General features: G+C 44.3%; 1 protein-coding gene across 1 annotated transcript in view; it reads right to left on the minus strand.

Moving 5' to 3' along the window:
• The window catches only part of MAML1 (mastermind like transcriptional coactivator 1), a 46,643-nt gene that overhangs the window by 5,765 nt on the left and 23,553 nt on the right, over window positions 1–17,325 (minus strand). The window contains exons 2-3 of the mRNA XM_082620226.1: window positions 3,714–5,126; window positions 1,243–1,482 (exon numbers count right to left, since the gene is read on the minus strand). Of these exons, the coding sequence (XP_082476352.1) occupies window positions 1,243–1,482; window positions 3,714–5,126 (1,653 nt within the window). The remainder of the gene's footprint in view (window positions 1–1,242; window positions 1,483–3,713; window positions 5,127–17,325) is intronic.

Raw genomic sequence — 17,325 nt, forward strand, 5'->3', positions numbered from 1 at the left:
AGCCACAATGAGATAGATACCACTTCACAACTACCAGGATGGCTAGAATCAAAAAGACAGATAAGTGTGTCAAGGATGTGGAGAAACTGGCCCCCTCATACACTGCTGTGGGGACGCAAAATGGTGCAGCTGCTTTGGAAAACAGTCTGGCAGTTTCTCAAAAGGTTAAACTAAAGAGTTACCATGTAACCCAACAATTCCATCCCTGGGTGTATACTTAAGAGGACTGAAAACCTATGTCCACAAAAAGGGGAAACAACCAAAACGTCTATAAACTGATGAACAGATAAATAAAATGCAGCATATTCATATAATGGAATATTATTCAGCCGCAGAAAGGAATGAAGTATGGATACATGCTACAATATGGTTGAATCTTGAATGCATTTATATGAAATGTCCGGAATAGGTAAATCTATAGAGATAAAAAGTAGAGTAGTGGTTCCCTAGGCTTGGGAAGATGGGGGAACAACTTTTAGTGGGTACAGGGTTTCCTTTAGGTAATGTTCTAAAAGTGGCTGTGGTGATGGTTTGTGTAACTCTGTGAAGAAACCAAAAGCTATTTGAATTATACACTTTAAATGGGTGGATTGTATGTCATGTGAATTCCATCCCAATAAAGCTGTTATTTAAACACTGGCAGAACCGAGGCAGTACCGTGGATTTTAAAGTCATCCTCCATCAACTTTATCCTCTGGGGAGCTAGTTCTCTTACGTCTTAAGGATGTAATTTAAAATCCTGAGAACTCCTGTAACCTTGGTACCTGAACACTCCATTTGGTGACCAAGTGGGTGAACTGCAGGACCGGGAGGGGGCTTGTCAGTCCTGATTCTTGAACCCCAGGACCTCAGGGATGTCTTCATTTCCCTGCTTTATGTTCTCCCTTATAGCAATCTCTACCTTTACAAAAAAGCTGGATCCCATAGCAAACTGGTGGACCAAGTGAGCTCAGTGCTTTGGTAGCTGCTGACAAGGGACGTGGAAAAACGTTCCTAACACATGCAGTCTCAGCCACAGCTTCGGCCTTCATTAATCCCCCCTAAGTGACATCGAGCTGCTCTGACACAGGCTACCACTGTCTGAGAAACGCCACACTCCCGTTTCCAGGAGTGCTCTAATGCCGGGCACACACACAGTCACGAATGCACACACGTACACACGGGAGCCTGGAGCCAGTGCAGTGACCTGGGAGGCAGGCGCACATGCGAAGGGATGGTGGGGTCTCCTCCCCCCCCCTTTACCTGTTCTGCCAGAAGGTGCTGCTGCCGTTGCAAAAACTGCTGCTGTCGCAAATGCTTCTGCTGCTGCTCCCTCTGTTTCTGTTGGTCCAAAAGCAACTGATGCTGCTTCATGACAGCTGCCTGCTGCTGGTTGCTGAGAAAGGGGGTGCTGCTGTGACCACTGGCCACGGACACGGCGGGTGGCTGAGCCCCCACACTGGCAGCCTGGGTTGGTGCAGGGACGCTGGGAGGGTTCTGGTCCTGTCGGCACAGAGAAGGGGGTCTCAAGTCAGGTGGGACCCACTGAAGACCATAAGCCCTGATCACAGAAGATGCGCTGCATCCAGTGAAAGCCTGCCTCAAGGCTCTCTCTTGCAGGCTCCTCTCCCCTGCAGGTGACTCCAGTGAAACCACCCACCAGGGCGGGGCTGGAGACCACCAGCACTAACACCTGAGTATCCAGGCATGGCAATGAACAGTCACTAGCTGCACGTTAGCTTTGTTTCCTATGATTCACCAGTGGCAAAGGTGTGATTTTACATTTAAGCTCGTACATTTGTATACACAGTTCCAGCGGCAACTGTAACTTATAAATGCTCCCTTACTGGAATGCATGGGCGTGGACAGGCCCCCAGAGGAGGAACTTCTGAGGGGCTCTGGTCGATGGAGATGCTACATTCTGAGTGTGCAAACCTTGGGCCCCTGGTGGCAGGGCTGTCCCTGAACCTCCTGAAATTATATGGTTTGTCCACCTGTGTACAGCGTTTTCCTGGGAAGAGACTGCTTGACTTTTGTCAGATACTCATGCTCAAAAAATGCTGAGTACCAATGAGAACTTTAATGGATATTCTCTATTAACACCTGGACCTAAAGTGAGAGTCATGTCAAAGATTACCACAGTATTACCCCAACATCATTACTTACCTTTAAAAGAAAAGGAGAAATTTTAACTCATACAGGAAAAAGGCAAAAAGCAATTATCATTTGAACAAATTCAACTTTCTGAGCTTTTCCCCAGTCCTGATTTATTTGTATGTATGTATTTGGCTGCACTGGGTCTTAGTTGCGGCACGCGGGATCTAGTTCTCTGACCAGGGATCGAACCTGGGCCCCCTGCATTGGGAGTGTGGAGTCTTAACCACTGGACCACCAGGGAAGTCCCTCACTTGTATATTTAACCTTTTTACAAGATTCTAATTTTAGAGCAGACAGATTCTGAAGTAATCTCCTCACTCCAATCACCAGAAGCTTATGGACTACAAGAGTGCCTCGTGAGGTGCAAAGTACTACTGAAATAGCAGACATCACTGTGCCACTCTTTAGGATGCTCTCAGTGGCTGTGTAGCAGTTTAGTGGCTGAAATAATTAGAAGTAAGAACGTGTACACATGCATTCTTCTGCTGACAGATGCTTAGACTGCTTCCAGTTTTTGGCTATTAGAAATAATCATGCAATGAACATCTTGTATGTAACTTTCCTCTTGTTTTTGGATTATTTCTTGCAGGGGTATATAATGTGTCAATGCTTACAAACATTTTTATGGCTTATGAAAAATACGCAATGTCAAATTACTTTCCAAAAGCACTGTGCCCATTTACACACCCTCACTACTATCTGAACGTGTCGATTTCCTCATGGTATTACTAGCACCGAGTATTTTAATGTTTAATTTTTAAAATTTTAGAGTGTGCTACAAAGAGACTGCAGGCTTCCAGTAGTGAAAGAGGCGATGCAGTGCACCCACCTGCATGTGACACAACTACAGTCACACAAGTGTTAAAAAGTATCAATGGACCTGGATATATATGTCTTCTATAGATACAGAAGACAATCCGGGACACACTGTGGAGTAAGAAAAGCAGGTGCTAACTTTGAGGAAGTCCAGGAACACTCTGTGTTTGTTTACTATACAAGCCCTAGCCATGACAAGGCTTCCAGTGGGGAGACATTTTAGAACATATTTGAATGTGAGTAGAAATGCAAATAATGATCCTCATAGAATGGTACTTGACCATTCTCCACCCTACAAAGCCATGTGATTCTGCCAGGCTTGAGTGTTTTCACTAAATAACCTGTTAGGAAGCAGCACTCACCTGAATGTTATAATCTTACTAAAACTTATGGTATTTTGAACACACATGTCTGAAAAGTGGTATATATTAAAAAAAAAAAAAAGGAGAGCCTCTAAGGACATTAAATGTGATCTTGCCACAAATGACTTAAGTTGTATGGCATGAAAGAGACACCAGACCACGTGCAGGGGATTCCTCAAATGGGTACACAGATAAAACCAAGTTACACTAGGGAACTTTACCCTATTTTTGTTTACTAAGAATCAATCCTCGTTTGCTTGGTTAATTTTCACTCCCAAGGGAGTCAAAGGACGAAAGTACCAGCTCCCTCCCTCCCTTTGTGCCGCAACTACCTGGGATCCGGTAACCACACTAGGATGGATGTGGATGCAGAGTAACAGAGTAAAGCCCCGTGCTCACCTGGCTAGGTGGAACCAGTGATCGGAAGGGCAAATTTCCTGGCTTTGGTTTCATTAGAAATAAGGAGTTCTGCTCGTTGTTCAGATGAGACAGCTGCTGGGGAAGATAAGCCATCAGGGCCGGCTTGCTCTGGCCAGCCCCAGGGCCGCCTTGCCCACAGTCTGCTTTGTAGTGAGAAAGGGGTTTGGTGTTGCCATAGTCCAGCACTGATCCTTGGTTAGCCACGGGATTCTGATTCAAGTTACTTGGTGGCTGGTGACTCAGCAGGTTCACATGGCTGGGCTGGAGGTAGGGGCCTCCTGGCCGAGGGGAGCTCTTGTTCACACTGGGCATCATGAGCAGTTTGGAGCCAGTGAAGTCTTGCTTGTAACCGGGAGGGCTGGCAGGTTTTTCCATGGAATAAGGGACATTTAAGGGACTGTGGGAGGGGCCTGTCTGCTGCCACGTGGACATCTGGCCTGGTGCTGGTGCTGGGGCAGCCTGCTGTGGGTTCTGGAGCATCTGCTCACGCTTCTGCTTGGCAGCAATCTGCTGGAGTTGGTGGGCAGAGGACAGCTCTGAGCTCCCGCCTGGGCCCTGGCTAGGCAACACCACACTGGAGAGGGCTCTTTGTGCATTCTGGGCCTGGGCTGATGCCGACATCAGGTTGGGACTGGGATTGTCCACCCCAGGCTGACCAGAGGTGTGGAACAGGGGCTGAGAGCCCCCTAGGCTGGGTGAATCTGTGCTCACAGGGCCAGAGGAAGGCCCCATAAAGGTCTGTCCTGCAGACCCAGCCCTCACTTGTGGAGAGCCTAACTGTTCTTGTTCAAAGGCTGCTGGAGAGAATTCTGTTTTAATATTAATGTCCTGTGCCAAGGGGGTCTGTGTGGCAGAACCAGAAGACTCTGGATCCTTCTTCTCTTCAAAGTCCTCATTAAATAGATCCTTCATGTCTTCATCAGGCACTGACCTGTTCAGCTCCTCGATGAGCTCCTTCCACTCCTGCTCATTAAGGTTGAGGTCAGGCATGAGGTTGCTTTGAGATATGGAGCCTCCGGCCCCTGCGATCATGCAAGGCAGGTCATCCACGGGCTCCTGCTTCAGTTCTTTATTCAGGCTCAGGGGAAATGACTCACTGGGGTTGCTGCCTCCATTCAAGTGGAGGCTCGAGTCTGCCAGACACTTCTTATTGATGGAGTCCAGCCCCAGTGAGTGCTTCCCGCTGGCCTGTAGGGCCTCTGTGCCAGGCTTGTCAGGCTGACCAAGGGGGGAGGCTGGAGGCAGGCCATTAGAAGAGACGGCAACTCCCAGAGGGGCCTCCCGGCGGGTCTTCTTATGCCCAGGAAAGAAGTCTCCATAGCCATTCTGTTGATCACCATTCTGAGGGGATGTGGCACTATCGAGATTCCTCTTCACTGTATCATGGAGATGCTGAAAAACAAGAAAAAGAGTGACTTATATATACACCACGTATGAGGCCCGTCTGCTTCTAATGGTGACTTAAACCAGGGGCCTGTACCCCTGCAGTGCTCTCCTGCCGATGCTGCTTGCCCAGTTTACAACCCTCACCTCTGGGAACACACCCCCATTCCCCCTCCACGGTTATCTCTGCCTCTTCCTCTCCTGTGGCCTTGCCTGAGTGAAGACTAGCTCAGCTGTGGGAAAGTAATCCGGCTGCAGTCAATGCGTCAGTCCCTGGACTCTTGCAGCTCTTTTTGCAGGACACAAGCCTGATGCAGCCCAGTCATCTAATCTGAGGGTGTGACTGAGAATGGAGCTAATGAGAAAGAGCCAAAGGATACACATATATTCTTGAGGACATCATTTGCATCCCGGATCTAGGTTATACACGAGACCAGCCATCCCCCTGGGCTTGTCACTTATGGGAACCAATAAATTCCTCCTTGTGTTTAAGCTGGTTTAACTTGGATTTCTGTTGCCTTCAGCTAAAGGAGACTTGGCTACTATAGGCTCTTTTTCAGGCCCTGTTGGGTGCTGATCACAAGCTCCAGGCCTCCACCTTGGTGCACAGGCATGTTCATGCCCTTCCTCATCTTTCTAGGTGCCCTCGCCCAGCTCCACCCCTTCTCTCCAGCCTAGGCTGCTTCCTCATATGCCTTACAGGCCTCTGCGTTTTGGCTTTTGTCCCACTCTGCTCCCCACCAACCGTGAGCATCTTCTAATCCCCTGCACCCAGTCACCAGCCCTCCCAAACCCTACCCCTTCTTAACAAGACCATTAATTTGAACACAGTCATGTCTGTCTGGCAGTTACTTACTTCCCCATGTTCTCCTCAATTGGATTTGTTCAACTAACCTTATTAAGAGTCTACCGTGTGTCAGGGACAAGTGCTGTGGGGATATCAAGACAAATGAGGTGGTCCCTGCTCTTCATGGGCTTCCAATCTTCTAGGACATGGGACATACATGGACATGGCTACAGAATAAGACAAACACCATATGCAAGCCGTAGAGCACTAAGCACCCTGAGAGTTCACGGGCAGGAGTTTTATGGAGAGAACATGACAGGGACGAGAAGAGGTGGTGTCTTTCTGTTATGTCCCAGCCTCGTTTTCAGCTACTAGGACACAACTTCTCCACTAACAGAGGCACCTGCACTCAGCCTCTATACATGTCTGCTCCTCTCCTATGTTTACTTCTGTTACATTTTTGTCCTTTATTCCCCACTCTCAATTCCACCCTCCCCCCTCCACTGGCCCTAAGCATTTATACTGTGCTATTTACAACATTCCAATTAACAGCTTTCATTATTATCTTTAAGCAGATTTCAGAGGAGTCAGAGAGTAGCACAGGACACTCTGTGCTGCTTTCTTCTGCTGCAGAGAAGGGCCACAATGACCCATCACATCCACCCCAGGAGGCTGAGCACAGAAGTACCTGACTCCCTGGGCGGGGGGTGGAGGGAAGGAGGGGGCCAAGGGCACCAGCTCTCAGCAGCAAACTACCTGTAGACACAAATGTGCAATGAGCAAGAAAACAAGGAGGGCAATTTTATCAGTCTCTGAGTTCCAATTTTAATGTTCCATTCCCTCTCCTTCAAGATTTTCTTATTTCTTAACTGTTAAAGCTGACTGCACAGTGTTCTATAAATCCTGGCTAAGTATTTCTTTAAATGCATATCTGGGTACTTAAGTTAGCTCAGAAAAGGTTAGGAATGCTCAATAAATGGAACTGTAGGGCAGAAGTATAAGCAAAACATGATCCTAGGACTCAACTCAAGAACACAGCCCCGGGCTTCCCTGGTGGCACAGTGGTTGAGACTCGGCCTGCCGATGCAGGGGACATGGGTTCATGCCCCGGTCCGGGAAGATCCCACATGCCGCGGAGTGGCTGGGCCCGTGAGCCGTGGCCGCTGAGCCTGCGCATCCGGAGCCTGTGCTCCGCAACGGTAGAGGCCACAGCAGTGAGAGGCCCACATACAGCAAAAAAAAAAAAAAAAAAAGAACACAGCCCCTACGTATAGAGGGAACACATCTCAAGATAATAAATTTATGACAAACCCACAGCCAATAATATTCTGTGGTGAAAAGCTGAAAGCTTTCCTGCTAAATTCTGGAACAAGACAAGGATGCTCACTCTCACCTCTTCTATTCAACACAGTACTGCAAGTCCTAGCCACAGAAATCAGACAAGAAAAAGAAATAAAAGGTATTCAAATTGCAAGAGAAAAGGTAAAATTGTCATTATATGCAGATAATATGATACCATACTTAGAAAACCCTAAATACTCCACACAAAAACTACTAGAACTGATAAACGAATTCAGCAAGGTAGCAGGATACAAGATAAACATACAGAAATCAGTTGCATTTCTTTACACCAACAATGAAATATCAGAAAAGGAATGTAAAAAAAAAAAAACAATACCTTTTAAAATCGCACCCCCAACAATAAAATACTTAGGAATAAACCTGACCAAGGAGGTGAAAGACTTATACACTGAGAACTATAAAACATTAATAAAGGAAACTGAAGATGATTCAAAGAAATGGAAAGATATCCCATGCTCTTGGATTGGAAGACTTAGTATGTTAAAATGGCCATACTACCCAAAGCAATCGACAGATTTAATGCAATCCCTATCAAATTACCCATGACATTTTTCACAGAACTAGAATAATCTTTTTTAAAACATTTTTAAAAAGATTTATTTATTTAATTTATTTTTGGCTTGAGTTGGGTCTTGGTTGTGGCACATGGGATCTTCACTGCAGCACATGGACTCTTCGTTGCAGCACGTGGGCTTCTATCTGTTGTGGCATGTGGGTTTTCTCTCCTCTAGTTGTGGCACGCGGGTTCCAGGGTGTGTGGGCTCTGTAGTTTGCAGCACGCAGGCTCTCTAGTTGAGGCATGTGAGCTCAGTAGTTGTGGCACATGGGCTTAGTTGCCCTGCAGCATGTGGCATCTCAGTTCCCTGACCAGGGATCAAACCCGTGTCCCCCGCATTGTAAGGCAGATGCTTTATCACTGGACCACCAGGGAAGTCCCTAGAACAAATAATCTTAAAATTCATATGGAACCATAAAAGACCCAGAATTGTTAAAACAACCCTGAGGAAAAAGAACAAAGCTGGAGGCATAACCCTTCCAGACTTCAGATAATACTACAAAGCTACAGTAATCAAAACAGTGTGGTGGGCTTCCCTGGTGGCGCAGTGGTTGAGAGTCCGCCTGCCGATGCAGGGGACACGGGTTCGTGCCCCGATCCCGGAAGATCCCACATGCCGCGGAGCGGCTGGGCCCGCGAGCCATGGCCGCGGAGCCTGTGTGTCCGGAGCCTGTGCTCCGCAACGGGAGAGGCCACAGCAGTGAGAGGCCCGCGTACAGCAAAAAAAAAAAAAAAAAACAGTGTGGTATTGGCACAAAAACAGACATATGGATCAATGGAACAGAGTGTCCAGAAATAAACCTACACACCTACAATCAATTAATCTTCAACAAAGGAGGTAAGAATATACAATGGGAAAAAGACAGCCTCTTCAGCAACTAGTGTTGGGAAAGTTGGACAGCTGCATGTATATCAATGAAGTTAGAAGACACCCTCTCACCATACACAAAAATAAACTCAAAATGGCTTAAAGACTTAAATGTAAGACATGACACCATAAAAATCCTAGAAGAGATCACAGGCAAAACATTCTCTGACATGAATCATACCAATGTTTTCTTAGGTCAGTCTCCCAAGGTAACAGAAATATAAACCAAACCAAACAAAAAAACCAGATAGGACCTAATGAAACTTACAAGCTTTTGCACAGCAAAGGAAACCATCAACAAAATGAAAAGACAACCTATGGAATGGGAGAAAATATCTGCAAATGATGAGACTGACAAGGGCTTAATTTCCAAAATATACAGACAGCTCATACAACTCGACAACAAAAAAATCAAACAACCCAATCAAAAAATGGGCAGAAGACCTAAATAGATATTTCTCCAAAGAAGATATACAGGTGGCCAATAGGCATATGAAAAGATGCTCAACATGGTTAATTATCAGACAAATGCAAATCAAAACTACAATGAGGTATCTATCACCTTACACCGGTCAGAATGGCCATCATCAAAAAATCTACAAACAATAAATGCTGGAGGGCTTCCCTGGTGGTGCAGTGGCTGGGAATCCACCTGCCAATGCAGGGGACACGGGTTCGAGCCCTGGTCCGGGAAGATCCCACATGCTGCGGAGCAACTAAGCCTGTGCACAACTACTGAGCCTGCACTCTAGAGCCCGCGAGCCACAACTACTGAACCCACAAGCCACAACTACTGAAGCCCCTGTGCCTAGAGCCCATGCTCCGAAACAAAGAGAGGCCACTGCAATGAGAGGCTCACGCACCGCAACGAAGAGCAGCCCCCACTCTCTGCAACTAGAGAAAGCCCGCGTGCAGCAACTTAGACCCAACGCAGCCAAAAATAAAATAAATAAATTTATCAAAAAAAACAACAACACCCTTTAAAAAATAAAATAAAATAAATGTTGGAGAGGGTGTGGAGAAAAGGGAACCCTCCTAATACTGTTGGTGGGGATGTCAGTTAGTGCAGCCACTGTGGAAAACAGTATGGAGGTTCCTCAAGAAACTAAAAATAGAATTACCATATGATCCAGCAATCCCACTCCTGGGTATATACCCAGAGAAAACTATAATTCAAAAAGATACATGCACCACTGTGTTCACAGCAGCACTATTCACAACAGCCAAGACCTGGAAACAACCTAAATGTCCACTGACAGATGAATGGATAAAGTAAATGAGGTACATATATACAATGGAATACTACTCAGCCATAGAAAAGAAGGAAATAATGCTATTAGCAGCAACATGGATGCAACTAGGGATTATCATACTAAGTAACGTAAGCCAGAAAGAGAAAGACAAATACCATGATATATCACTTATATGTGGAATCTAAAATACGACACAAATGAACTTATCTATGAAATAAATAGAATCACATAGAGAACAGACTGGTGGTTGCCAGCAGAGAGGGGTTGGAGTGGGAGGTTGGGGTTAGCAGATGTAAGTTTTTATATACAAAACAGATAAGCAAGGTCCTACTGTATAGCGCAGAGAACTATATTTACTATCTTATGATAAACCATATGGAAAATATAAAAAAAAGAATGTATATATATGTATAACTGAATCACTTTGCTGTACAGCAGTAATTAACACAACATTGTAAATCAACTATACCTCCTGGGACTTCCCCGGTGGTCCAATGGCTAAGACACCATGCTCCCAATGCAGGGGGCCCAGGATGGATCCCTGGTCAGGGAACTAGATCCCACATGCCACAACTAAGAGTTCACGTGCCACAACTAAAGATCCCGCTCGCCGCAACAAAGATCCCGCGTGCTGCAACTAAGACCTGGCACAGCCAAATAAATAAATAAATAAATATTAAAACAAAACGAACCAAAACTAAGAACACAGCCCCTACAACACAAGGACGTGTGCTTTACTTTCATGTAGGGTTTTCTGCTTCCTGCTGCCACCTAGGGGTGAGAGGGGGAAAGGAACCATAATCCTAAAATGGACCCTTTACAAGATCCTTTGTTTTAAAAGTTTCCCTCTGGGAAGGTAAATTCATACCCATTTAGTCGGTCAGAAGGAAATAAAAATGAGTTGCTAATTTTCGGGGGGGTTATTCTTTCTATTATTTCTTTTTTTTGGAAAATCATTTGCTCCTCAGTGTCAGGTTTGGGCTCTCTGTAAACCTGGGAGCTCAGTTTTCTATTTTCCTAAGGGGGAAGATGGACACCTAAGAGGTCAACGCACCTGATGAGTCAGCTGATTGTCCCAGATTAGAAACAGAATCCTTCTTTGCCATAACAGTTATAAAAGCTACCACGTCCTCTTTCAATATCCACATGCAAACAGCTGCAGAGTTCTAAAGTAACAACTTAATTTTGCAATACCAATTGCTTTTAGCCCAAGGAAACGCCAGGTCATTTTCTCAACTGCACACAAAATTTAACTGGAATGATGTAGGTGGGTTTGGGAAGTGTGGAATACGGTGGCTCTGGCAGATTTTTGAGTCTTGAGCATTTGCCGGAGTGCCTGATATGTGCAGGGCACTGCAGAGGAAGACAAAGATGAGTAAACCATGGAGCCTGATTTCCAGGAATTTATAACAGATGGAAAAATGGTCTGAACTGATTATAAATTATTTTAAGAACAAACACAGTAAGGGCTATAAAGCATACAAGACTGGCTGTCCTTGTACTTGCCCTCAGTGTATCTGGTACTTCTGGGTACTCAGCTCAGAGGTTTCTGTTGTAACTACCTAATGGTCTCCCGATGCACGGGGTTTCAGGAGGATTCAGTTCTGGGATAATGTGATCTGGTGCTCATTTCCTCCACAAGGGGGTTTTGTTGAAGAATACTTCATGCCTGATGGTAAACTGGAGGCCTTGCATGCTCATCCAGTCAGTCCTAACTCCTACCCTAGCCTGTGCCGCCCATCATCTTCTACTCTGGGAGAGGGGCCCCAGGATATCAACGGTGAGTCAAGCTGGAGTTGCCACACCTTATGGACACCAAATCAGTATACTGTCCCCACCCACCCACCAGACCTCACTTAGTGAGGACAGTCCCTCACCTAGTCTGTACTTCCACCCTCTTCCACCACCCACCAATGAAATTCCAGTGTGCTTTGTGGTAAAACTCCCCCAAATGAGAGTTCTCCCACTCTGAATTAACAAACAGATGTGTCTGTTCAAGACAGGGGTGGCTCTCTTATCAATGTTCCTTATGCACTGACATGTAGATGAAAGTATAGGTTGACAGGGACTTCCCTGGCGGTCCAGTGGTTGGGACTCTGCGCTTCCACTGCAGGGGGCGCAGGTTCAATCCCTGGTCAGGGAACTAAGATCCCGCATGCTGTGTGGCGCGGCCAAAAGAAGAAGGAAAAAAAAAAAGTATAGGTTGACAATACAGAGGTTCCTCAAAAAACTAAAAATAGAGTTGTCATATGTTCCAGCAATCCCACTCCTGGGCATATATCCAGACAATACTATAAGTCAAAAAGACAGGGACTTCCCTGGTGGTGCAGTGGTTAAGAATCCGCCTGCCAATGCAGGGGACATGGGTTCGAGCCCTGGTCCAGGAAGATCCCACATGCCTCAGAGCAACTAAGCCCGTGAGCCACAACTACTGAACCGGCGCTCTAGAGCCCGTGAGCCACAACTACTGAAGCCCGTGTGCCCTAGAGCCCATGCTCTGCAACAAGAGAAGCCACCGCAATGAGAAGCCCATGTACCGCAACAAAGAGTAGCCCCCACTTACTGCAACTAAAGAAAGCCTGTGCACAGCAACGAAGATCCCACACAGCCAAAAATAAAAAATAAATTTCTAAAAAAAAAAAGAAGGAAATAATGCCATTTGCAGCAACATGGATGCCAATAGAGATTATCATACTAAGTAAAGTAATTCAGAAAGAGAAAGACAAATACCATGTGATATCACTTATATGTGGAATTTAAAATATGACACAAATGAACCTATCTACAAAACAGAAACAGATTCACAGATTCACAGACATAGAGAACACACATGTGGTTGCCAAGGTGGGTGGGGGGTTGGGGAGGGGTGGATTGGAAGTTTGGGATTAGCAGATACAAACTATTATATATAGAATGGATAAACAACAAGGCCCTACTGTATAGCACAGGGAACTACATTCAATATCCTATGATAAACCATAATGGAAAAGAATTTTTTTTTTTTTTTTGCCGCAGCGCACGGCATGCAGAACTTCTCCAACCAGGGATCGAACCTGTGCCCCCTGCATTGGAAGTGTGGAGTCTTAACCACTGGACCACCAGGGAAGTCCAAGAAGGATTTTATTAAAAAAATGTAATATATACGTATAACTGAATCACTGTTGTACAGCAGAAATTAACACAACATTGTAAATCAACTATACTTCAAAAAAAAAGAGTATAGGTTGAAACATATAAAATCATTTAACTTTTTAAGGTAACAGTAGTTAAATATTGGTAATTTCAACCTAATACCATGCTCACCTTTCTTTTCCCCATGAGCTCTTCTAGTACCCTGTATATACAGTGAGGACCCTCAGGAACCCCGACTGTTGTTGGAAAAGATCCTCTATTTTCATGCAACATTAAAGGTTTCAATGATTTGAGGAAAAATCAGTGAGGTCCAAAGTAGCAACATTGATAAGGCACTAATTTGAGCCAAATGCTACAAGGACAAGTCGTTACTTCCTTAGTGTGCCTCGAGGACCACTCAGCACCTGCACTTACTATTCCCCACTGATTCAGAATCTCACTCAATCTTCAAAGGTACCCTTAAGATGAGTATCACTGTTTCTGTTTTACAGCAGATTAAAGTCAGATTACATGAGGTTTCCTAAAGTTTGAGCATTCAGAGGCCTTGGGAAGGATCTGCAGCAGATCCCCACAGCCCTGCCCCTCCCCTGGTCAGTCTGAGATCGGGCCCAAATTAATCCCACCTCCACCTGTGAAGCTAAAGGAGTTTGGTAAAAAACAAGCAGCAGGGAGTGAGTCAGAGTTTCAAACTGTAAGGAGTACCTCCCTGAGACCAAGCACAAAGAGCCCTATTAAGACGTTACCAGAAAAATGGGCTGTGCTGAAAAAAATCTCACACACCAAGGCTACACAGATTCTTTGTAAAATATTTAAAGAAAAAAAAATGTTACAGAACCTTCTATAATTTGCTATTAAAGATTCCCACTCTTAAGACATTATGTCTTAATAGTTTGGTATCATCACTGATTAGAAGCACACTGAGTACTAAGGAGATCTGTAAGCACCACTCTTTGCCACTAAATCTGCCTACAGGATATACTGAAAATGCCAAGCTTTGAGAAATGTATTTTCCAGAAAACTTTATAGTTTTGTGCCTAGACATTTTTATCATCACCTTAAAATTTTTTTTTATTTTGAAAGAATTATAGATTCATAGGAAGTTGCAAAGAGTACAGAGGGTCCTGTGTACCCTTCACCCAGTTTCCCCCAACAGTTGTATTTTACCTAATTACAGCAAAATATCAACAAGGAAGAAGATATGGGTAGAATGTGGGTGTACAGTTCTATGTCATTTTAACAAATGACTATAACCTTTTTAAAAAATTTTTATTTTATATTGAAGCATAGTTGATTAACAACGTTGTGTTAGTTTCAGGTGTACAGCAAAGTGATTCCATTATACATATACATGTATCTATTCTTTTTAAAATTCTTTTCCTGTTTAGACTATCACCTTTTTTGATAAGAAAACTTTTAAAAAGCTTTTTTATAAAAAGCTATTTAAGAAAGCAGGACTATGTATTTAACACAATGTAATCTCTTCCTGCAATGGTTATAAAGCAGAAAGTTAAAATTCACACTGTATACTGAGAATCAAAATTGATAAACAGATTGGTTCTCATGCTTGGCAAGCAGTCCGCACATTCTCTTTGCTATAGAAAAACCTATTTGGGAAGCCACGTGAGGCTCAGAAGGTTGCATGGTGTACGTGAAAACAAAGCAGGCTACTGCTAACTGGCTGTGTGATCTTAGTTCAGATGCAATTCTTCTAGGATCTGCTTTCATGCCCTATAATATTAAGATCCTGGGTAAAATGACCTGAAGTTCCACTCAGCTTTAAAGGTACGCACTGCTGTCCTGTTACTATCAAATCAATGCCCTGTAGAGGGAGATACCCTCACGGGTTCATGCAGCGCTCATTCACCGAGATCCTACTAGGTGACAGATAATGCCCTATACAGGCTGTGCACAAAATAATGGTGAATTCAGATATTCACTAGGTTTTCACTACATGCTAGGCAGGGCACTAGGCACTGGGGATAAAAAGATAAACAAGACATGGGACTTCCCTGGCGGTCCAGTGGTTAAGACTCCGTGCTTCCACGGCAGGGGGCACAGGTTCCATCCCTGGTTGGGGAACTAAGATCCCACATGCAGCAAGGGGCAGCCAAAAAATTAAAAAATAAAAATACTTTCACTTAAAAAAAAAAGGACAAGACATAGTTCCGGCTCCACCCCCAGAATCTGATGGAGAATCAATGAAGGCAGGCCCGAGTGTTACAGGAGGAAAGAGAACAGAACAGTGTGGGGACGGCATTGCTAGACCTTCTGGAGAAGGGGATGCAGAGAAGTCATCCAGAGGAGGCGGAAGGCACTTCGGCTGAGAGGCAAAGGCAAGGATATACAAATGAGCACTGAATGGCAGTAGATGGAGGGAGGCAAGCAGAAAAAAATGAGTTGTTTAATGGTGATGAAGCGTAAAGGGTACAACAGGGAGTACTGAAAGGGAAAGGCTGGAATGGACTATGACTGCCCCAAATGTGATTTAATGGAAAATGTTTAAAAATACACAAAACTAGAGAGAACAGTATAATGAATCCTAATATGCCCATCACTCAACTTAAACAACCATTAGTATTTGGGCATTTTGTTTCATTTCTATCTCCTTATCTTCCCCCCCCCCAAAACTGGATAATTAAAAAAACAAATCCTAGGCCTAACATCATGTAATCCACAAATACTTCACTATGTATCTCTAAAAAGTAAGAACTCTTAAATATACATGCATGTATATAACAACACGATGTCATTATCACACCTACAACAGTAATAATTCTTTATCATCACCACCTCAAACCCATTAGGATGGCTACCATCAAAAAGCCAGAAAGTAACAAGCGTAGGCAAGGATACAGAGAAACTGGAACCCTGGTGCACTGTTGGTGGGAATGTGAAATGGTGCAGCCACTATGAAAACAGTATGGTGGTTCCTCAAAAAAAAAAAAAGTCTTACTGTATTAGCCAGCAATTTAATTTCTAAAAGAATTCCATTTCCAAAAGAACTGAAACCAAGGATTTGTACATCCATGTTCATAGTAGCGTAACCCACAATAGCCAAAAGGTAGAAGCAGCCCAAGGGTCCATCAATGGATGAATGGATAAACAAAATGTGGTATACCCACAGAAGCCTTAAAAAGGAAGGAAACTTGGACACATGCTATAACATGGATGAAACCTGAGGACATTGTTAACTGAAATAAGCCAGCCACAAAAGGACAAATACTATGATTCTACTCATATGACATACCTGAAGCAAATTCATTAAAGACAGAAAGTAGAATGGTGGTTACCAGAGGTTGGAGAGAGGAGAAAATGGGGAGTTATTGTTTAATGGGTATAGTGTTTTCAGTTTTGCAAGATAAAAGAGTTCTGAAGAGGATGGATGGCAGTGTGGTTGCATACAATGTGAACATACCTCATGCCACTGAACTGTACACTTAAAAATGGTTAAGATGGTAAATTTTTATGTTATATGTATTTTACCACAATTTAAAATTTTAAATTCTTTATTACTATCCTATATCCTATCAGTGCTTACATTTCCCTGTCTCATCAATATCTTTTGCCAACAAAACAAATAAAACAAAATTAAGCATAATAAATTATGGAAAATTTCAAACACACACTACAGTAGAAAGAAAGTACAATGACCCCCATGTACCCACTGTCCAGCTGAAACAACACAGCCCATCTTGTCTTACTCACCCTACCCATGCTCCCTGGGCTAACCTAGGAATCACACCATTTCTCCTTAAATACTTCAGCATGTATTGCTAAAATATAAAAGCTTTTTAAAAGACAATAACCAAAGAACTCTCCAAGCACTTTAAAAATATGATCTAAAAAATGTTGGGACTTCCCTGGTGGTCCAGTGGTAAAGAATCCGCCTTCCAATGCAGGGGACATGGGTTCGATCTCTGGTCAGAGAAATAAGATCCCACATGTCTTGGGGAAACTAAGCCCGCGCGCCGCAACTACTGAGCTCCTGCGCCTCAACTAGAGCCCCTGTGCGAGCCCCTGTGCTGCCAACTACAGAGCCCACACACTCTGGAACCCGCGTGCCACAACTACAGAGCCCACGCGCCCTGGAGCCTGTGTGCCACAACTAGAGAAGAGGAAAAATAACCCACACACCACAGCTAGAGAGAGGCCCACACACCACAACGAACAATCCCGTGTGCCGCAACTAAGACGCAACACAGCCAAAAATAAGTAAGTAAAATAAATAAAAATCTTAAAAAATAATGAAA

Source organism: Mesoplodon mirus (genome assembly GCF_964341445.2).
Source record: "Mesoplodon mirus genome assembly, chromosome: 5".
Lineage (NCBI taxonomy): Eukaryota > Metazoa > Chordata > Mammalia > Artiodactyla > Ziphiidae > Mesoplodon > Mesoplodon mirus.